The 22,343-nt window shown below is 38.9% G+C and overlaps 2 protein-coding genes across 2 annotated transcripts; one reads left to right on the top strand and one right to left on the bottom strand.

The window, feature by feature from the left end:
* Positions 1–4,889: 4,889 nt before the first annotated feature.
* Positions 4,890–5,780, top strand: LOC114467931 (uncharacterized; the record flags this gene model as incomplete). The annotated part of the gene is made up of 1 exon (XM_028454470.1): positions 4,890–5,780. A coding segment is annotated over one exon (891 nt), but the record flags the coding sequence as incomplete, so codon positions are not given.
* Positions 5,781–14,802: 9,022 nt separating this feature from the next.
* Positions 14,803–16,916, bottom strand: pvalb8 (parvalbumin 8). Its single transcript, XM_028454809.1, has 5 exons — positions 16,581–16,916; positions 16,214–16,281; positions 15,679–15,811; positions 15,352–15,461; positions 14,803–15,145 (listed from the first exon to the last, which is right to left on the bottom strand). Exons 2-5 carry the CDS (start codon positions 16,272–16,274, stop codon positions 15,120–15,122), a joined length of 330 nt encoding a protein of 109 aa, XP_028310610.1. The 5' UTR covers positions 16,275–16,281; positions 16,581–16,916; the 3' UTR covers positions 14,803–15,119.
* Between the last annotated feature and the right edge of the window lie 5,427 nt (positions 16,917–22,343).

The raw sequence follows: 22,343 nt of genomic DNA, 5'->3' as shown, positions 1-22,343 counted from the left end.
TTGCACTTTTCCACTACGTCAGACTCGCCACCGCTAAGTGAAAATCCATTTTCAAGGGACCCGGTGCGCACCGGGCACGAGCACGAGCACGTACGACGGCCTTTTGTAAACATGATTGACAATTAGGAGGACCAATAATCTTGATGATCCACCCTGAAGCTAAACATCGTCCACAATACCTTTAAGTACAAGTAAAATTACTGATTTAAAAATATACTCCGAAAATTACAAGTTCCCATAAAAGCTACTTATTACAGTAACGTAAGTACTTGTAATATGTTACTTTCACCTCTGGTGTTAGTAGACTGAGGTAATGCTGAGTCGGCTACTTTTAGCACTAATTTGTAATGAATATTCTCAGACACAGACAAAGGCTGCAGGCAGATGAGGCCCCGATTGGGAGGTGTACCAGCTGCCATTGCTCTAAACTAGAACCGCACACATTGTGCTTTGTCACTGCTGTGGTGTAAAGTTAGCCATCCCTCTGAGGCTCTTTACTAGCATAAGCATTTATCGCCTGATTCCTGCACAAACAACCCATGCATTTTCCTAGTTGGTGTTTACTGCTCCCTCTCCACCCAGACATTCACTGTCTTGTCTGATTGAGCCTTCTCAGTTGGCAAAGTCTGCAAAGTACCTGTTTACGTCTTCAGGACAGCCATTTACTTAGTCTGAGGATGTGTCAGCAGCACATGTAAAAGCAAGCACACACACAGGGTGTGGCTTTAAGTTCAAATTGCAAAGTTATTCATTCATATTTTGACCCACTTATTACAATTCAGTAAGGGTGTAACGATTCATCCGATAAATCGATTTATTATTGTTGGGTTATGTTACACACATTGTGGTTGGCACAAATCTCGAGACATTCTGTATATTATTATTTTTGTTTTTATTTTTATTTTCTTTGTCTGCACATGCTGTAAAAGTCAACACTAAAAGAAGTGCAATCTTTTTAAGACAGCAATGTCTGTTTTGTTATTGCAATTAAATAAATGAATTTATTTTATTGCATAATTGTGACCACCACCAGCCTTCCCTAAGGAAGGGTAAGAAACACTTTATTAAAGGGAGAATATAAAAAGAGAGGGCAGTGTTACACCTGGGTGAGGGGTGGGGAGGAGGGGGAAGGGAACAGGGAAGAGAGACTCAGGGTAGGAAATGGAAAGGGTGGGGAACAGTAGATTATTTTAAAGTGAGAGTGAGATGTGAAGTTGTAGTTGTGCATATTGTGCTTATTGTGTTATGTAATCAAGCCAGTATGGTGACAAGTGTTAAGCTTAGGTATAATGGTGGTGGCTGTGGACAGAGGGAAGGAGTGAGTGGTTATACCTAAAACAGACGTTCTGTATATTTAATTCTATTGTTTTTTTGCTGAATCGATTTTAAGTCACTGTATCGTTTCAGATCGATTCGTTCTAAATGAACCAATATCGTCCTTGAATCGAATCGGCAACAACAAATCGTGATTCAAATTAAAACGAATCATAAACCCCTATTATTCAGGGTTGTGGGGGTCCGCTGATGCTCGGTGATTCACTGGTGACGTGCTGACGTGGTGACGTATCGATCATTTCCTGTTTACGCTCTACCGCTGCTTGCAGCGCTCTACTACTGTGTTCTGCTAACTCTAATCAAACTTGTTGTCATTGATATTTTAGCCTTGAAAACACTTGTTTTAATTTTTTACCGTAGAGTTAAACGTACTAAGGTTAAGTAAAAAGCAATCTCGCCTCTTATAGGCAGTGTAATCTCCTTTTAACTTCCCTTTGTCCTTAGCTTAGCTTAGCTTAAATTTAGCACCTATGGCTTCTCTCTCCTCCCCTCCGCTCTCCTGCCCGGTGTGTCAGATGTTTAGTTACTCCTCGTCCTCCTTTAGGGACAATGGTAGTTGCATAAAGTGTAGCGTACTGTTAGATATGGAGGCGAGGATCAACAATCTGGAGAAGCGGTTCCGCACCCCTGATACCAAAACCGAAGCTAGCAAGCAGGACCTAGCCGGTGCGGACCGTGCTAGCTCTAGCTTAGCCTCCCCCCCGGCCACCAATGAGTGGGTTACTGTCCGTGGTAAGCATAGTCGAAGGTCAAAAAGCCGCTCGGGACACCACCATGTTCACGTCTCAAACAGGTTCTCCCCCCTCCGTGAGGACAACACACTCACCGGGGAACAAACTCTGATAATTGGCGACTCCATAGTGAGAAACGTGAAGCTAGCGAAGTCAGCGGGCATCGTGAGGTGCATCCCAGGGGCCAGAGCGGGCGACATAGAATCAAATCTAAAGTTGCTGGGAAAGAGTAATCGTAAGTTTGATAGGATAGTCCACCATGTCGGCACTAATGACTCCCGACGTCGTCAGTCGGAAGCAACCAAAGTGAACATTGAATCAGTTTGTGCTTATGCTAAAACAATGTCGGACTCCGTAATTTTCTCTGGTCCCTTACCAAATCTGACCAGTGATGACATTTATAGCCGCATGTCATCATTTAACCGCTGGCTATCGAGGTGGTGTCCAGAAAACGAGGTGGGCTTCATTGATAATTGGAGATCCTTCTGGGGAAAACCAAACCTGATAGGAAGAGATGGAATCCATCCTACTTTGGAGGGAGCATCTCTACTATCAGAAAACATGGCACAGTCACTGTTATGACATCTCATGAATGAGACCATGTTACAGTGGGGGAGTCCTCCACGCCCCTCTGCGCTTGCCTTAGGACAGTTTCCCTCCCATTGCTATTATGATAGCTGTGTTCATCGCCATGGCAACTGTTGTGATGGTGGTGAATATTATTTTATGGAGACGGTGTCTGTCCCTCGACCCATATGTCACAATGATTTTAACATAAAATCAAATAAAAGAGCTATCAATTATAAAAATCTGAAAAAAATTAAAATCTCAAATCTAGAAACACCAAAACATAAAACCATTAGATGTGCTCTATTAAATATTAGATCACTGAGATCCAAATCTCTACTAGTAAATGACCTTATCTCAGAAAATAACTTTGATTTATTCTGTTTAACTGAAACATGGCTGTATCAAGATGAATATGTTAGTTTAAATTAAGCCACTCCTCCCAGTCATTTAAATACTCATATGCCACGAGACATAGGCCGTGGAGGTGGTGTAGCAGCTATTTATCATTCCTCTCTCCTAATCCATCCTAAACCAAAGGCCAGTTACACTTCCTTTGAAAGCCTGGTTCTAAATTTATCTCATACCAAATCAAAAACCTGCCAGCCAGTCTTATTTGTGATAATTTACCGTCCTCCAGGCCCTTATTCTGAATTTCTATCAGAATTCTCTGAGTTTATATCAAACTTAGTCCTCAGTTCTGAAAAAATACTGATAGTAGGAGATTTTAATATCCATGTGGACAAAGATAGTGATAGCCTGAGCTCAGCCTTTATGTCCCTAATAGACTCAGTTGGCTTTTTTCAAACTATTAATGAAGCTACTCATCGTTTAAATCATACTCTTGATCTTGTTCTAACATATGGCCTTGATATTAATGAACTAAAAGTCTACCCTGAAAATCCTCTGCTATCAGATCACTTTTTAATATCTTTTAACATTATCCTAGAGGATCTCGCACTGTGCAATAAAATAGTTACGAGTAGAAATCTGTCCAATAGTGCTGTGGCTAAATTTAAAGAGGCCATTCCTGCTGCCTTAAACTCAGTGCACCATCCAATAAATAACTATGATATTAATTATAATCCCTCTCAACTGGATCTGCTTGTCGATAGCTCTGCTAGTCTACTAAAATCCACCTTGGACTCAATTGCCCCATTGAGGGAAAAAACTATTAAACGTCAGAGGAAAGCTCCGTGGTTTAGCTCTGAAACTCACACACTCAAACAAACAACCCGTAAATTAGAGAGAATGTGGCGCTCCAATAAAACAGAGGAGTCACGAATACTCTGGCAAGAAAGCCATAGTAAATACATGACAGCCTTACGACATAGTCGATCTACATACTATTCCTCACTAATTGAAGAAAATAAAAATAATCCGAGGTACCTTTTCAGCACTGTAGCCAGGCTAACACAAAGTCAGAGCTCTGTTGAGCCCATGATTCCTTTAGCCCTCAGCTGTGAGGACTTTATGACATTTTTTAACGATAAAATTCATAAGATTAGAGATAAAATTAGCCACTCCCTGCCTTCACCTGGGCCTGCTGTACCATTAAATGTAAATAGGCCTAACCTAAACTGTTTCACACATATAGGACTTCAGGAACTTAACTCTATTATTTCATCCTCCAAACCATCGACCTGCCTTTCAGATCCGATCCCAACTAAGCTGTTTAAAGAAGTTGTTCCCCAGGTCTGCCCATCTTTGTTGGAGACAATAAATATATCCCTATCAATAGGCTACGTGCCACAGTCCTTTAAAGTAGCTGTAATCAAACCCCTTCTCACAAAACCTACTCTTGATTCCAGCACTTTAGCAAACTACAGGCCTATATCTAATCTTCCTTTTATTTCAAAGATTCTTGAGAAAGTTGTGGCGGCTCAGCTCTGTGAATTTCTTCAAAACAACAGCCTGTTCGAGGACTTCCAGTCAGGCTTTAGAGCTCAACACAGCACAGAGACTGCTTTAGTTAAAGTAACTAATGATCTACTCTGGGCTTCAGATGAAGGACGACTCTCAGTGCTGGTTTTATTAGATCTTAGTGCAGCTTTTGACACTATAGATCACTATATTCTACTAGAGAGATTAGAGAAATTACTTGGAATCACAGGGACTGCCCTAAACTGGTTTAAGTCCTACCTATCTGATAGGTACCAGTTTGTACACGTGAATAATAGGTCTTCTGTGTACACTAAAGTAAGCTACGGGGTTCCTCAGGGCTCTGTGCTAGGTCCAATCCTCTTCTGTATCTATATGCTCCCCCTTGGTAATGTTATGAGAAAATACTCTGTTAACTTTAACTGCTATGCTGATGATACCCAACTGTATGTATCAATGAAGCCAGGTGAGACAAATCAGCTATCTAAACTTGAGGCCTGTCTAAAGGACATTAGGGCCTGGATGGACCAAAATTTTCTTCTTCTCAACTCAGACAAGACTGAGGTCATTGTACTGGGCCCACGACACCTTAGAGAAACCTATGCTAGCCTAACTGCCCTAGATGGCATTACTCTGGCACGAAGCACAACTGTTAGAAACCTTGGGGTTCTATTTGATCAGGATTTATCCTTCAACTCTCACATAAAACAAACTTCAAGAACTGCCTTCTTTCATCTCTGTAACATTGCTAAAATCAGATCTATCCTGTCTCAGGGCGACGCCGAAAAACTAGTCCATGCTTTTGTTACCTCTAGACTGGATTATTGTAATTCTCTTTTAGCAGGCTGCCCGAGCAAGTCGCTTAAGACACTTCAGCTGGTTCAAAATGCTGCAGCACGTGTACTGACTAAAACTAGGAGAAGAGATCACATTACTCCTGTATTAGCCTCTCTGCATTGGCTTCCCATAAAATATAGAATAGAATTCAAGATTCTTCTTCTCACTTATAAAGCCCTAAATGGACAGGCACCAGTCTATCTCAAGGAGCTTGTAGTGCCATACAATCCCCCCAGAACACTACGCTCTCAAAATGCTGGACTGCTCACTGTTCCATTTGTCTCTAAAAGTAGTATAGGAGGAAGAGCTTTCAGTTATCAGGCCCCACTTCTCTGGAACCATCTACCAACCACGGTTCGGGGGGCAGACACCCTCTCTACCTTTAAGGTTAGGCTCAAAACATTCCTCTTTGGTAAAGCTTTTAGTTAGGAACCAGCTCATAGCTCATAATTAAGATGCAATAGGCATAGACTGCCAGTGGGGGGGTCTGGCATGCTCGTTTGGCGAGAGGTTGGAGAGGGCATTAAGAGAGAGGTCATTTAAGCTAGAGAGGGGCCGGAGAGGGTCCCATTCCTCTCTCAAACACTCCCTCTATGTCTGCTTCTTCCCTTGTGTGTTTGCTCCTATACTCCTTCTGGCTTTTGTCTTGTAGGTCCGTGGGATCCTCAGTGTGGAGTTACAGAGACTCAGCGGCTCTGTCTCCACCCTCTCCTCTGCACACACCCAACACAGCATAACGTGGATGGCTGTTCATCATAGGAATGGGATCCACACAAGGTTCCTGCTGCTTAACAGAAGGTTTTCCTTGCCGCCATGATGAATTCATGTTGGGTGTGGGATACATATGTATGTGTATATACGTATATATGCATATGTGTGTATCCATAAAATGAAGAGTCCGTCCTTAAGACTGCTCTGCTGTAAAGAGCCTTGAGATACCATTGGTTATGATTTGGCGCTATACAAATAAAGATTGATTGATTGATTGATTGATTGATTGATCTTAAGGTGGGGGTACAGCTTGGACATCACAGGGATGTCGTCACAGCTGAAATTCTGCAAACTGTCAATAAGCAGGACATGAATGAAATGAAATAAAAGGATTTCCACAAATATCATTCATCTACGTGGAATGGTAACTAATATGTGAGGAAGGGTATCATTCATTAATGAAGGAAGCTGCAAACAAACATCCCAGGCAAAGGGCTTTGAACTAATGCTTGTCCGGACACAGAGCCAGTGCTATCATCCCCTACATTATGAATTGAGTTCCTCCACAGAGCTCACACAGACCATGCAGTCATCCTAACACAACAGCTAAATCTTTCACGAAGATCCTCTGGGTTCAGACTATCAGGTAGCAACATCTCCGGTGCCTCCAGCTTCCTGAAACACCAGCTTTGGCTTTACATATGTTCAGATTTGGTTGCAGCACAAACCTGGTTCTATACCGAGAGTGACCATGTGGTTTTTAGCTTCCCCTGCTTTGGGAGCATCTGTGTATTATTATCAGCTGATGATGTGGTGCACATTAAAGTTTCAAACAGAGCTAATCAGTAAGCTGAGCCTGAAACTCCTTTCTTAATATGAGTTTTGGTGACAATGAATGAAGGGCATCAATTATTGAGGCACCAAACAGACAAAACAGCACAGCCTGCTAGTTTATCCTATAGCTAATTCTGACATGACATGATGATGGTTTTAGTTGGAACGTAAAGTGTTACAAAGTTAAATCATTAGGCTTATTAAATAGTATGATTCATATCTAATAATTATTCCAGGTTAAAGTCAAGATAAAGTTAAAATAAAGTCAGGATAACATCAGAATAAAGTCATGATGAAGTCAGGCTAATATTAGGTTAACGTCAGAATAAAGTCAGGTTAATGTAAGAATAAAGTCAGGTTAACGTCAGGTTAACGTCAGAATAAAGTCATGATAAAGTCAGGTTAATATCAGGTTAACGTCAGAATAAAGTCATGATAAAGTCAGGTTAATATCAGGTTAACATCAGAATAAAGTCATGATGAAGTCAGGTTAATATCAGGTTAACGTCAGAATAAAGTCATGATAAAGTCAGGTTAATATCAGGTTAACGTCAGAATATAAGTTAACGTCAGAATAAAGTCAGGTTAACGTCAGAATAAAGTCAAGATAAAGTCAGGTCAAAGTCAGATTAATGTCAGGATAAAGTCATGATAAAGTCAGGTTAACGTCAGGTTAACGTCAGGTTAACTTCAGAATAAAGTCAGGTTAATGTCAGGATAAAGTCAGGTTAAAGTTTGTGTAGAGTTTGGTTAAATTCAGGTTAAAGCCAGTTTGAGTCTGGATAAGTAAGGATAAATTCAGGATAAGTAAGGAGAAAGTCCGGATAAAGTGAAGTTAAAGTCAGGAAAAAGTCAGGTTAACTTCAGAATAAAGTCATGATAAAGTCAGGTTAAAGTAGGGGAAGAATTTGGTTAAATTCAGGTTAAAGCCAGTTTGAGTCTGGATAAGTAAGGATAAATTCAGGATAAGTAAGGAGAAAGTCCGGATAAAGTGAAGTTAAAGTCAGGAAAAAGTCAGGTTAACTTCAGAATAAAGTCATGATAAAGTCAGGTTAAAGTAGGGGAAGAATTTGGTTAAATTCAGGTTAAAGTAGGCAAAGAATTTGGTTAAATTCAGGTTAAAATAAGTTTGAGTCTGGATAAGTAAAAATGATGTCCGGTTAAAGTTAAGATAAAGTTAGGTTAAAGTCATGATTAGGTCAGGTTAAAGTCAGGATAAAGTCACAGTAAAGTCAGGATAAAATCAGTGTAAAGTCAGGATAAAGTCAGGATTTGTGTGATGATTGATCTTTGGCAGTGACTGGTAACCAGTTTTATGAAAAGAAAGATTTATTTATTTATTCTTTTACATATTTTCACCACTGTTTAGTTATGTGTTAGTCATGTCACGGCAAATTTGCGGTTGACCTCATTTAGAGACATTATTTTTGCCCTGGTTGAATAATGGAGTCCAGTCAGAGCATGATGATTTTATAAAAAAAGGATTTATTATAAAACTAAATGAAAAAGAGTACAAAAAAGGAGAGTGTCCCATCTTGTATAAGAAGGGCTAAATGAAAAAGAGTACAGGCTGGTCCAAAAAGGTTCTTTCCTGGCTCCGGATATGCAGGACTGCCTAAAAGTCCCAACCCTGAAGGAAGGAGAAGGAGGGGGTCAGATGTAGACGTTGGAGGATGATGAAGACGGTATGTTATGAGGAAGGCTGGCGCCACTGATATCTGTTCTTGATAGTGTGTGTGCGTGTATATCTGCATGTGAGTTTGAGTTTGGCCTTCAGACAGAGACTGTGTGTTGCTGGCTGTACTGTTAATCTAACATGACTCAGCTGTTCAAAAGTGCAAAGAGTAATGCAGTCACCGTGTATTAAAGCATGACAAATTGTACACATGAACACACATTTGACAAAATGATGATGAATATAATGATTGCCATAACAGTCATTAGCAGGGTTATGTGAAAACTACTAAATTAAACTACTAACATTTCAATAAAAATAGACCTTGTCATGGAAGATTCCAATACATTTTGGAAGTGATCCGGATCAATACATTTATTATTGATCAGTTTGAAAAATCAAAAAATCTCTATCTCACATCATTGGCCAAACCTCAAAAATTCATATCCCAATTTGTAACTGAACAATATTTCTAAAATGTGACTCAGTTATGTCGGATTGGTTTCTCAAACACACGTCTGAGTTCCATCTGAATCAGATCCGGATTGCGCATTTCATCGAAATTTTTCCAGAAAATGGGGTTGCCCATACATTTGGGCTTATTGTATCATTATTAATGGGGATAGACATTTCTTTTAAGCCTTTAAAGTGTGAATGATCAATGTATCATGATCAGGATCACTGATCCAGATAACTGCCAATATCTGGCACTTGGTGGGGGTTTTCACTCTCTGAGTTCTTTTGTTTGATTTAATAATTTAAAGGTCCAGTATTATGCTATTTTTCCACATAGATGAAGTTTTAGTATTAAATTAACCATCTTTTGATGTTTATTTTTACTGAAACATTGTGACAAATGTTTTTAAAGGTCCAGTATTATGCTATTTATCATACATCTCCATTTGTTCCAAGAACCCTAACAACTAAGTATTTGAGGTTTATTTTCCCAAACTCACTTTCAGAGCGCACCTAAAAATAGGCTGTTTTGGGGCCTTCATGCATATGCACGAGTGGGCGTGTCTGTAAACACAGACTACACGCCACAGCTTTATTACCATAGCGATTGTCTTTTGCTATCCACACACTCTTGTTATGGTTTTCAGCCAAAAAACTGCACATTACAGTAAAACACATGGTTTTTTAAGAGGCTATTGTGATTGTGAGTTTGACAAACTCTGCCTCTTCTAACCACAGGAATAGTCCATTTAAGGTGATAATCATCTGACATTACTCCATGAGAAAATAAATAAAACAAGCACTATTTTCTAACCATACAATTGGTGAAATTAAAATTAAAATGACAGAATCTGATGATGATAGCCATGTTAAATCCCTGATTCCCCATCACCATCTTTAACTAACTGTTCTAAACTACTTCCTCCATATCTCACTTTCCTCCTGCTGCCCTTCAGTCTTGGTAATCTCCTTGTCACATTATCTCCCACTGCTGTCCCACACTGGCACATCCAGGAGTAAATGTCAACCTGTTGGCTCATATTTCCTTCCTGTTTGCCACTAATGGCTCGTGACCCACATAGTCCATGGGTCCAGACCAGATTATTTACTTATTGGTATCATCTAAGGTAGCAAATTCTAGTCAAGTGTTTACTAATATTTCATTTTTTTGTGATACAAATGTGAGTTATTCAATGATGATCTTCTGTTCTTACATATATGTGGTCACATACGATAATGTGCAGGGTAATTCATACTGTTCTACAATTATTGTTTTCTTGATATATAAATGTACAAAAGGAAGCTTTGTGGCTCCATGTTGTGAATTGCTCTTTCATGAAGTAAACTGTTCATTTATAAATTGCACACGTGTCATATGACAGTTTTAGATTTAAGACATTTACATGCAATTTTCTTCATAACAAAAACTCTTTTCAGCGGAATATCTGCTCACATAAATTAAGATATATAGTCTCCTTTAGACATAGTTCATATTGTATTCTAGTGTATGTCACTCGTTAGAACTAGGGCTGCCACTTTTACGCGTTAATTGTGATTAATTATTTAAAGGACAAATGTACGCGCTAAAGAAAATAATGCAGGTAATTGGTTTTTTAAGCACTCCAAACAGAGCGGAACCATTATTATTTAAAGAGTTCTAGGTACACCCATAATACTGATTGCTGAGCTACTCAGGATGGAAAACTAAAGCCTAGTTGTGTCAGAAATGTATTCTTGCTGTTTATGATGTGCTAACTTATAGCACTACATATGATGTTTTATTTCACTTGTGTTTTCTATTATTTGGAGATTGACAAAAGTACACAGCAATCTGACACGTAACCCTTGGGACTAATCTCAAACACAGCGGAATGTAAATGGCTACGCCTGCATCTATTCTAGTCTGTTAAAAACAAACAATAAATGACTTCATAAAGTCACTTTGTTATCATCAATGTTTTGATCTGCCACAATAATGTAATTTAAATGAAAATACCTCAAGTCGAGAACGTTTCTCCGCACTTTTTAAGTGTGATTAAAAAAGAGATTAATTAGATTAATTAATTACAGAGCATGATTAATTAATCGCACAATTGTTTTAATCTCTTGACAGCACTAGTTAGAACTGTTCAAATGTGCCTTGTAATCTATATTTTTCCTTTGCCAAAAATCATGCAAATATACATGTAACTAAACACATGCTTAGTTTCTGTTGAAACAGCCAGTTAAACTGCTTGTAACCAGATAAATTGTTCATATATTTTCAAATTGTAATCAAACTGTCTATAAGACTTCTTAACACGATACTTGATTTAATAATAAGACTTTTAAAGTATGTAAGCTTTGTGATATTCACCTTTGCTGTAATACATGATGTATGTAGCAATAGCACTAACCTAGCAATAATATTAACCTAGCAATAACATTAACCTAGTAGTAGCATTAGCCTAACAATAACATTAACCTAGCAATAGCAATAACCTAGCAAAAGCATTAATATAACATTAGCATTAGCCTCACAATAACCTAGCATTAGCAGTAACCTAGCAATAACATTAGCCTAGCTGTAGCGATACCTAACAATAGCATTAATGTAGCATTAGCATTAACCTAACAATAGCATTAATCTAGCATTAGAATAAACCTGATGTAAAGATGTAGCAGCATCAAAGCAAATGGCTAGCGCAATAAACCTGGCTCTCTTCTTCTTCACTCTCGTTAAAGTTATAAAGTACTGACTTCTGTTGGAAAGAACATTTCTTAGCGCGACACATGGTCCTACTTTGGACGCCTCCATATTTACTTCCATAAACACCGTGGAGTCAAGGGTCACCTTACGACCATGCGCATCACTTCAGTGTCGCATTTTGTTCATACTCCCAACTGATTGAAGGTGTATTTAATTTGTAATATGAACGACCACACACTAAAAATTCGATTTAAGAAAAAAAAAAACTGTGCATTAAGACCTGCAGTGTGAACGTAGTGACAGTGTACTGTGGTGTGTAGCCCAGTGCTGTTGTTGCTCTATATCAGAACTCTTAGGGTGCGTTCACACCGACTGCATTCGCTTCAGTCGCCTGTGATGAGCCATTTGAACATAGCGGCGCCTGTTGGTCGCTCCATTACTTCATCGCGCAAGTGACGTGATGACAGGGAAATAGTCTGTGTCTACGAGCCGGCAGCAGTGCTGGAAGGGCTGCTGCACAGAGAGGACTGATCACTCTTTCTCCGGCCGTACGTTTAGAGCACTTGTCATAGACAGCACCGCTTTTATGGTTTAAATGATCAATTTACGGAGTTACGAAAGAATGAGTTCACTCAGAATGTAGGCTTATTCGAGGAGTTAACTCCTTTAATTTTGCCCTGGTAAGTTGAGGAAATGTGCAGCCCTCCCGCTACAGCCGTCTCACTATAGCGGGAGGGAGGGGCTGCAGCCTCGGCTCTACAGACAGTGACAGCTGGGGAGTTGTCGCTTGAAAAGTTAAACATTTTCAACTTTGACTGACTAGGTCGCGCGGGAGCTAGTCACTCAAATCACGCAAGTCGCGTCACTTGAATGGAGGTCGCGTCATTTACATTGATTTTGAATGTGATCTAGTCATTTCAGTGGCTTCAGTTGTGTTCGGTGTGAATGCACCTTTAGAATGTCTGTCGTCCAATCAAATCCCCTGGTTAGAACTAACTGTCGTATAACAACCTTAGAGGCCATGTATGAAGAAAGCAACCCACAGAAAGAAGCACCATTGACCATGGTTGTAACTCTCATTTCAATGTTACGCTAGTTTGGGACTCCAAGCAAATGCACTTTGAGTTTTAATGCACATTCAGCCTTAACCACTTACCTTAGTTATCTCCTAAAATCTAATGCTATAAGCTCTATTTAATCATAAGGCAATCACCCTCTCACCTTTCTGAATAATTCTACATAATCTAAACTAAATAGAGCAGATTTTCTGCTGCAGCATCCCTTGGCTCATGTCAGGCACAAAAAAAGGCTACAACCTGGAGACGCCAGTTTATTACAAAGCTGAACAGAAACAGAGGAGGGTTTCCAGTACCGATTTTTGCTACATAAAAGCAATATTTCTAAATGTCGACAAAGTATAATTGCGCTTACAACATGTTTCTATTTAAGGTTGTTATGGGCAAAAGCCTGTAACTCTCGTGAAATCTCATCCAACTTAGCTGCTCAGAATCTCCTTATAACTCTCCATATTCCTTTGTTGTTTCACGTCTAATGTGGCAGTAATCATTTTTAAGTATAATGCTGAGAAATGTCCCGGTCTCCTCTTCTGTTCACACGTACCACTCCATGTTTTCACGGAGAGCAGTGGTCATGTCACCATTTACCTCTTTTGCAACACATTTCAATATCGAAACACCCAAAATACCTCCTCGTGGAAGCGTAAAAACTTTTGAGCGATATTTGAGTCCTTTTTTCCAATTTCAGGTGTTTCCAGTTACCAGTTTTTATTGCGCTATTTAGATTTTGCGCACTTCTAGGTAGCTACTAGCGTGACTTGAACCATGATCTGTGCTGAGAGCCAGCTTCTTAAAGTGCTGAAATTTCCCCATCAAACACCAACACAGTCTTTCTACAGTCCATCCAACTGGATGACTACTGGAGAACATTTTCTTTGTTCTCACCACTTTGTAAAGTAGTGTACAGATGATGTTATGCCTGGAGTAGTGAGTAGTTTATCTAAAGTTACTGAAGTTTATGGTTTGATCATAGGCGTTTCATAAATGTTGTTGTCTTGTGTTGTGTTGGATACAAATTGTTGTTTTGGGGCTCACTATGCAAAGTATTGGGAGCCACTGCTCTGAGTGAAGAAGAAGCCTTCAACTAAGACCACATCCTGCATTTAGAAGCATGACCTCACCATAATACTCGGTTATTGGCCAAGCTGCACTTGAGGAAAGGCAGGTGTCTGCTTTAATAGCCTGGTTGCTACTACGGTAAACAGATACTCAAGAGAAGGAAATCAAATGGCAGGCCTGTATTTTGGTGCTGCTGGTGGGTGTGAGGAAGGTAAGTTGTTGTTAACTTTAATCCTGTGCAGGATAAAAAACTCCAGGGGGATACTAAAAGGTTTAGCAGTCAAACTCTGCTGAAAGATGAAAATGTAGTGGAGGAACTCTTCTTTGATTCATCTATCAAAGCAGTGCAACTGACAATGAGGCCATGCACATTCAGTTTTTGCAAATGCTTTGATTCACGAGATTGTGTGAATGTGTCTGCAGTACCAGTAAGGGAGGGTCTTTTTATTTAATTATTTGTTTGTTTTACAATTCTGAGTTCAGGTTTCATTCGATCCAACCACAGCGACACCAAGGTCACCTACTCTGCATTCTTTCTTCCTGTGTTACCTTTAACTAATGATGTACACAGGCTGTTTTACTTCTTGGATAATCTGAATGTTTTTTTTTTTCTCTCTTTCTTTTGTTTAATAATGGATGTGTCAGATGCTATGAGTGTAGCCTACTCTGAATAGATACATTAACATTGGTGCATATGTTGACCTACTACTACTTCCCTGTTGTTCAGATTTACCTTTTATGAATTCAAACCACTTAATTTCTCCAGGTGTGTGTGTGTGTGTGTGTGCGTGTGTGCGTGTGTATGTGTGTGTGTGTGTGTGTGTGTGTGTGTGTGCGTGTGTGTGTCACCCTCATGAGTAGCGTACGACATTGTGTCTGCATTTTACAACATATTGCATAACATGCATTAAACTGACAGTAACAATCAGACAAAACAAGGACGCATTAAAGTTGGGTTTTAGTCTTTTATTGTCTTAGTCATTTGGTACATTTGTATTTTTGGGCAATACAGCCTAAAGTCAGCAGTTTATGGAAAAAAAGAAAAAAAAAGAAGACTCAACTAAAAACATGATGAGAATGTGGAAGTATGGTCACCAAAGTTAGTCTTGCAAAAGAAAAAAGAGGAATGTGAAGGTACATGTTAAACCAGATGGAAATAAATCAATAGAAATAGATGTTATATCTGATGGAAATAAATTAACTGAACTATAGGAGCCCTTGAAGCAGCATTGGAGAGGGATAAGACCTGGGAGGTGAAGGTGAGCTTTTCAGGACATGACCATGGCTTGAAATTCTGTTTGGGGGAGAAAAAATAAAAAAAATCTATCAGAATGGGAGTTAAAAGATGAAAACATTTTCGGCTTTGGGAGAAAATGTAAAACAGTTAGTTTGAAACTACACATACGTTTCAAAATCCAGTTCTTCTGCTTTTATTCTTGATTACCGTTGATTTTCCTTTCATTTGGGGATTTCATTATTGAAATTGAAAGGGAGACTCACCATCTGCACCGATCCGACCATCGCTGTCGTCATCAGCAGCATTGAGAAAGTCTTTGACCTCCTTGTCTGTCAGAGCCCGAGCCCCGGGAGATAACATCTGCAGGAACCCCCTGAGAGAGACACGAGAACTCATACGATCAGGTTTGAGGAAGAAATAGGATATTTTGGGATTTAAGGTGGTAAAATGATATAACACAACACCATAGGTACTCTCTGTAATGAATGTTTTTTTTCTAAACACTATATATGTAAACACACGTGGTTTACAGGCACCTGTTAGACTGAGCACATGCTGATAAAGATAGATTAAGAATAGTTTTTACTCACTTGAGTTCATCCTCCTCAATAAAACCATTCCCGTCGTTGTCCAGCAACCCAAACACCTTCTTCACATCCTGAGGGCTCTTCTTGGTGAGGCCACACAGCTGGAAGAATTTCTTTGGGCAGAAGGAGTCTGGAGCTTTGGACCAAAACAGAAACAAAGCACCAGTTGAGTTATTTCAGTTAAACATTAACAACAATTAAGTTTGATGTGAAGCACGCATTCTTCCATTTTAGAGGCAAACTTCTGATGAAAATAAAATTAGGAGCCACTTTTTTTGCGTAGCTGTTTGACCTCCAGTGATGAATCAAATTTGGATTCTTGTTAATCTACAATTAGGAGTCGAGTCTGGAAATAAACCCACGCCAAATCTCTTTGAGCCAACACCCAATATTTTAAACATATCGGGTGTCTTCAAGGTCAACGACTTGCAGTGGGTGATCATGCACACCTGTGCTGACTGTGTTGGCTGCACACATGCCTGCCCTGTATGCACACAATAAAAAAGACAGCAATATTGATATTGGTGAAAAATGATACCTTGGCAGTCCTTGATAGCACTGGCGATGGCATCAGCAGAAAGGATGGATGAGAGCGACATTTTATTCCTGGAGGAGGAACAACCATGTTGAATTATTTACACATTAAGCCAGGTGCAGTGCAAAAACACTGATGCCTCAGTCACAGAAAGGACAGTAATTAAAAAAAGAGAAATGTTTAAGTGCATAAATTTGCTTAGAAAATAAAAACAAAAAGAGAGAGGGAGAGAGAGCTGTCGAAGAAGAAAAGTTGTTTAAAACTCCTGTAAGGCAGTCTTGGAAACTCAAAACAAAATTATCTCTGAAAAGTCTTTAAACTCTAAGATAAAGTAAAGTTATTTCCATTTAAATTGGCTGCATCCACTTACCGTAATAAGGGTCTATTGCTCCCAGGCCGGTGGTCCAACGGAGATGTAAGGCTATGTGGTGACTGCTGTCCGTCAAGGCAGATTTATATAGGTCCGATTGCTGTGACAAAGAGGTTTGCTTGAGTTACCTGTCTATGGATCGAATTCTCAGTGCCCGCCCCTGATCCAGTTTCTCAGCTAACTAATTAACCTTTACTATATATAACCCAGAGGGACTGGACCATGGACGTGTGTGTGTGACGCCCTTGTAAATAGCAAATTATGTTGAAAAGAGTATTCCTCTCCCCTTGCTCCCTCCTCTCACCTCTGAAATTACACAGCACAGTCAGTGCTGGGAGGCTGTAATATAACTGTATGCTCTCTCTCTCCCTCTCTCTCCCTTTCATGCAAATATCCGTTAACATGCAGCATTCCCCAAAACAATACATACATCAATACATCTAAACCACGTTAGCTAAAAAAACACTCAGTGTTGGTCGAATGAATCATGGTACAGATGAACTCTGATGAACCTGGTTTATTTCAGGTTCATCAATATTTTAAGATATAAATTACCTGCAAACATTAGTTTTTATGTTTAAAGCCAAAAGCAGAACACTGCCAGAGTGCGTTCAAAGATTTTCTGTGAGAGCGTCTGAGATGAAGCTCACAGGAGGAAATTTGTATGAATAGGTCAATTTTTAAAAATGTATACTGCCAATATGCTTTAGAAAGTTGATTATGGGTGTGATTTTTAAGTTTTGATTTGTCATTTTTAGGTTATTAGAGAACAGTGAAATTGTGTGGACTGACGGGGGAAGGTTGGTGGGGTCATTAATTATGTATTTATTAGGTTAAAGGGCAGAAATACAAGAATTGTATTCTTCTTCCGACTCATTTCCAATCATGGAAACGTTTCATTGGGACTGTGATATTATTTGATGTAATAATCTATGTTAGTTTGCATTTTTTTCATGAAAGGAACAAATAAACAAAATGAGAATTATCAATTCTCTTTAGTTGAGTTAGCAGTGGTTCTCAAACTTTTTTATTGGCTCAAGTACACCCTCTCTCTTATTTCTGAATCTAAGTACCCTATTTTATCCAACAATAACATTTTGCTCAGAAATTCTGAATACTATAAAAAACAACTATGGAGCATAATGATAGAATGAATGACCAAAAAAGTGGAATGAAACAGTATTTAGTGTCTCATGAATTGATTTATTTCTATTTCTTTTATCTCCTGTCTGGTGTGGGACCAAGACTGACCCTTGTATTTTTAGTTCAGATTATAATCGAGATGATTTCCATCACCATCATTATGATTATTAATTTTAGCTAAAAATAAACTTAATAAAATCCCCAATTTTATCTTTAATTTGTTAATGTTCAACTATCCCTCTCTCAAGTACCCCCTGTAGTGCTATTTCGTACTCCCATTTGAGAAACAATGGTGTAGAGTAACCCGATCACATACTTTTTCCCTCTGCTGCTTTTGAGTCAAGGTGGCTGGAGTTCAGCAGAATCCATCGGCCATCAAATGTAACGTGACTTTCTCCAGTACAAACAGCCATGGGTGAAAGTCAGGGACACCTTTTGGCTCTTTGATGCATGCAGGCTGTCAGGGGAAGTCGTTCTGTCTAAATGCTTTGTCAACTGTGCTGATTAAGAGACCTGAGGTCAACCTCAAAGTCAGGTGTTCCTTCTCGCCTATGATGATAATGATGATGATGCATAATCTGCATTGTTCCAGGGGTTGATGTGCACCATAACAATGCAGCAGTTCAAGGTCACACTGATTTAGTTTCTATCAGAGGTGCAAAAAGTACTGATATATCTACTCAAGCAGAAGTACTTAAATTGTACTCAAGTATAAGTATGGTAAGTCATACATAAAATACTCAAGTACAAGTAAGAAGTAGCTCAATTAAATAGTACTCAAAGTAAAAGTTACTAGTTACTTTCACCCCCCATGTTTATTTTTTGGTAATAAAATGTTGCCATGGTTCCCTTGCAAACAGTAAACATCTCATGTATAAAATTAAAAAGGAAGAGACCAAATCTTGCACAATTGGAACTTAAAGGTATTGTGGACGATGTTATTTTGGCTTTAACTTCGGTGTGAATCATCTTAACTATTGGTCCTTTTTTTCTATTTAAGGTTTATTTTATCAAACTCGCCTGTTTTCTGGAGTTTTAGCCCTCTGAAAAGTCACTTTCAGAGCGCTCCTAAAAACAGGCTGTTTTTGGGGCCTTCATGCATATGCATGAGTGGGCGTAAACACACAAGCTACTCAGCGTGTGTGTTTATCAGAGCAGAAGCAGTAAATCATTAACGGTCTTTGTTCTCTTCTGACCACATAAAATAATCCATTTAAGACGAGAGTCCATTGTTTTGTCTGACCGTTGCGTCGCATTGGGTGACAAACACGTCAGATCATCCCATAAAAGCGATACGAGGCGGTATTACGGTTACTAAATGTAAAGCTGACTGTGAACACTCTTCGGTTTATCTATATACTGGATTATCTATACTGAATGTAAAGGTATTAACTGTGATATTCACTGTAATATCAACCTGCCATTCGCTATGTTTTTTTTATTTTTTACCCGTGAGGTAGTTTGAGAGCGAGGAGCTCACATTCTTATTGGGTAGGAGGAGCCAGGATTGTCAGGAGGAGGAGTTTCCACCTTATGAGTCATAATGGGAGAAAAATCCAACTTGCGCGTTTTGAGCTGACTTTACAAAATGTGTAACAACAAGAAAGGGAGGAAACAGAACTTTTTCAATGTCTGCCCTCTGAATGAGGCTAAAGGGATGTATATCACTGTAGCAAAACCATTATAATGTGATTTTTTTATAATACTGCCCCTTTAATTTATTTTGCACAAAGGCATCTGTATAAAATAAAAGGTTTATTCTTTTTAAAAAATAAAAAATAACACTATTAAATTCAATTCAGAATAAACAAATTCTCAGGCACTAAGTCAAGCCACATTTATGAACTCTAAAATAGAAAATAACTGGCATTCAATGCTGTTTTTTGGCTCTGTACATTTCTTTTAATCTGATTGGTCGGCTATGGTGTGATGCATTTGATTGTTGTGTGGTCATTTTATTTTTTTGTAGTTTCACAATGTTCGTTGATCATTTTAAAACAAAAAAATATTAATTACCCAGTAACAGTTGGGTGTAAAAATGTGACAAATTACTTATTTTAAAACGTAACGTAAGTACTTGTAATCCATTACTTTCACCTCTGGTTTTTACTGCTATTTTGATCACTGATGATATGATATGTTTTACTTCTTTGGTTTCTGTTGCAGAAGCATCTTCCATGGGGCATTGACACCATAGCTCAAAACCATGGGGAAGTAGTGGCAGTCACATATACTTTCACTCTTAATGTGGAAACACTGAAGTAAATGTTTTCCTGACTGCAGATCATTGATGATATACTTCATGAGATGAATTTCAACCACAAGCCAGATTCCTTTGTGTTTGGAACTAGATTCAAAGTCCAGAAGTGCCAAACATGCCAGAGTGCACTGAATCACGATCTCAATATCCTGGTTGTATATCCACTGCTTTTCATTCCATGTTCATTTCTATCAAACATTTTCATATTCTTACATGATTGACTAAATTTTGACTATGAAAAACCAATAAATAACCAACCCTGAGGTCTTATTACCTTCGAAGCACAGAGCGGAAGGTTATGTTTTATCCTCCGCTTATTTGTCTGTGTTTATCTGTCTGCGTTTATCTGTCTGTTAGCAAGATTACTTGAAAGGTTGTGAATGGATTTTGGTGATGTTCTGGCTACCAAAAGAAAATATATATTATATATGCCATTCATTTTCCCATCCACACTGTGGAACTTCTGTAAAATTCTGACATCATCACTGATGATGATGTCATCAGTCCTATGGATACAGTGATGAGACTGATATATTAGAACATTAGAACATGTTTGATGTCGACATTACCTGTTCTGAATAAGTCAGTGGACGTTAACATGCCAAAGACCAATCGTACAAAGAGAGAATTAAAACGTCATGCAATGCGCTGTGCATGTTATGCTGAGTCAGCTTTTAGTGATGTTCTGGATTACCTAAAATATCACTTGTGGAAACGACAATATGGGTGGATGTGAGCTGTGCCTGAGCCTGCTCCTTTAAGCGCGTTGGCTTATGGGTAATGTAGTAGTAGTAGGGAGGTGCATTGTGTGTATGTCCCGCCAGCTACTCATGCTGTACTCTTTACGTGTTTGTGACAAATCTTAAAAAGAATAAATGTTCAGTTTAACTCATTCAGTGCCAGTCATTTTCAGAATTTCTACCCCCTCAGTGGCAGCCGTTTTTGAGCATTTTGACTGATTTTTAAAGACCCACAGAATATTTTGTACTATGACAATCTGAATTCTGACAGGAGATTTTGAAAGATTAAAGTCTCTAATTTAATCAGAATCAGAATTTTGTTTCTAGCTTGTTTCGTTGTTCAGTAATCAGCAGTTTCACACAAATTGCCAATTTGTGACAAAAAGCTGAGAAAAACGTTTTTTTTCTGAAAAAACCTATTCGTAACTTTGAAGCAATTTTTTTTTGCTTTAGTGACACCTCAACATTGATTTCCTACAAGAAAACTACAAAAACAACACTGAGACCGGGCTTTTGATGGCAAAATTATTATTATTTTGCTATCTAGGTCAGAGTTGTATGGGTTTCTTACTGTATTTTGGCCGTCTCCAAGTCAGTGTCCACACACGCAACTTTCTCCTCCACCCGGACATGCTGAGTGTCACCGCTTGCCCTGTTTTTTTTTTATCGTTTTCTCTCACCATTGCGACACTCTCAATAGTTCACTTAGTTCTACATATGCTCTGGACGAGTGTGAGCTGCTGGGAACTTCAGCATCAACTCTCATAGCGCCATTTTCTGTCTCGTAAACTCCTTTCCACTCCCTCTGAGCTCTGTCCATCACGGGTGATCTCTCATCCAAAGGTGCGAGAACTCCCTCACAGTGTATTATAGCAACTTCCGTGAAAAACGTAATTGACGTGAAATTATGTCTTTGGCACTGAGCGTTTGGATTTCAAATGACGTATTATGACGTCAATGGCACTGAATGAGTTAATAATGTGTTTATTCCTGTATTTTACTAAATAATTCAGTTGAAGATATCTCAGCTCCTCCAAACACACCGAGTCAATAAAGCTCACAGTTTTCCCATGCTTATATCACATGACGGCAGTCAGTTTATATCGTAGATGAAAGAACTTAATTTTTCCAAAGTTCTGCAAACCAGAGGTCCTATAATGTTGAGATTTCTCGTTTGCTCTGCCTATAATGATCTGCACTTGAGGTCAAAGTGGTTTGTATTTGGCTCCAGTACTAAAATGACTTTGACACCACTGCTATACAGTGTAGTGATATCTGAGTTATCTTTGATCTGAATGAGCTATAATTCAAAGCTTCTTTGCTGTATTTGAAGAACATTAACACTAAAGCTTTTTATGGAGATTATTACAATCATTGGTCATGTAGACAATTATTGTTAGAGTCATATCATTTGTCTACATATTCACCAGGATGACGTCAGGTTAGTTGGAGTCTTCAGGTTGATTGTACGGTTCTTTCTGTCTGCTCTGACTAACTGGACTTTAAATACCGGATGCAACATCAAGCTTACTTCTACTGTAATTTCAGCCTTGCTAGACTCTTTCAGACAACTGCAAATGACACAAAGGTCCAAGGAAAACTACCTTGGTTTGATGGGTC

This window comes from Gouania willdenowi, chromosome 8, assembly GCF_900634775.1.
Source record: "Gouania willdenowi chromosome 8, fGouWil2.1, whole genome shotgun sequence".
NCBI classification, from domain to species: Eukaryota; Metazoa; Chordata; class Actinopteri; order Blenniiformes; family Gobiesocidae; genus Gouania; species Gouania willdenowi.
This window is presented reverse-complemented; position numbering and strand designations above follow the sequence as displayed.

Bases quoted from the DNA above. Each gene is read 5' to 3' on its own strand.
- pvalb8 (XM_028454809.1), bottom strand. From the start codon at position 16,274: ATGTCGCTCTCATCCATCCTTTCTGCTGATGCCATCGCCAGTGCTATC. The intron at 15,462-15,678 runs GTGAGTAAAAAC...TGTCTCTCTCAG, and splicing joins ATTGAGGAGGATGAACTCAA to GGGGTTCCTGCAGATGTTAT. The intron at 15,146-15,351 runs GTGAGTCTCCCT...TCCCCCAAACAG, and splicing joins TGGTCGGATCGGTGCAGATG to AATTTCAAGCCATGGTCATG.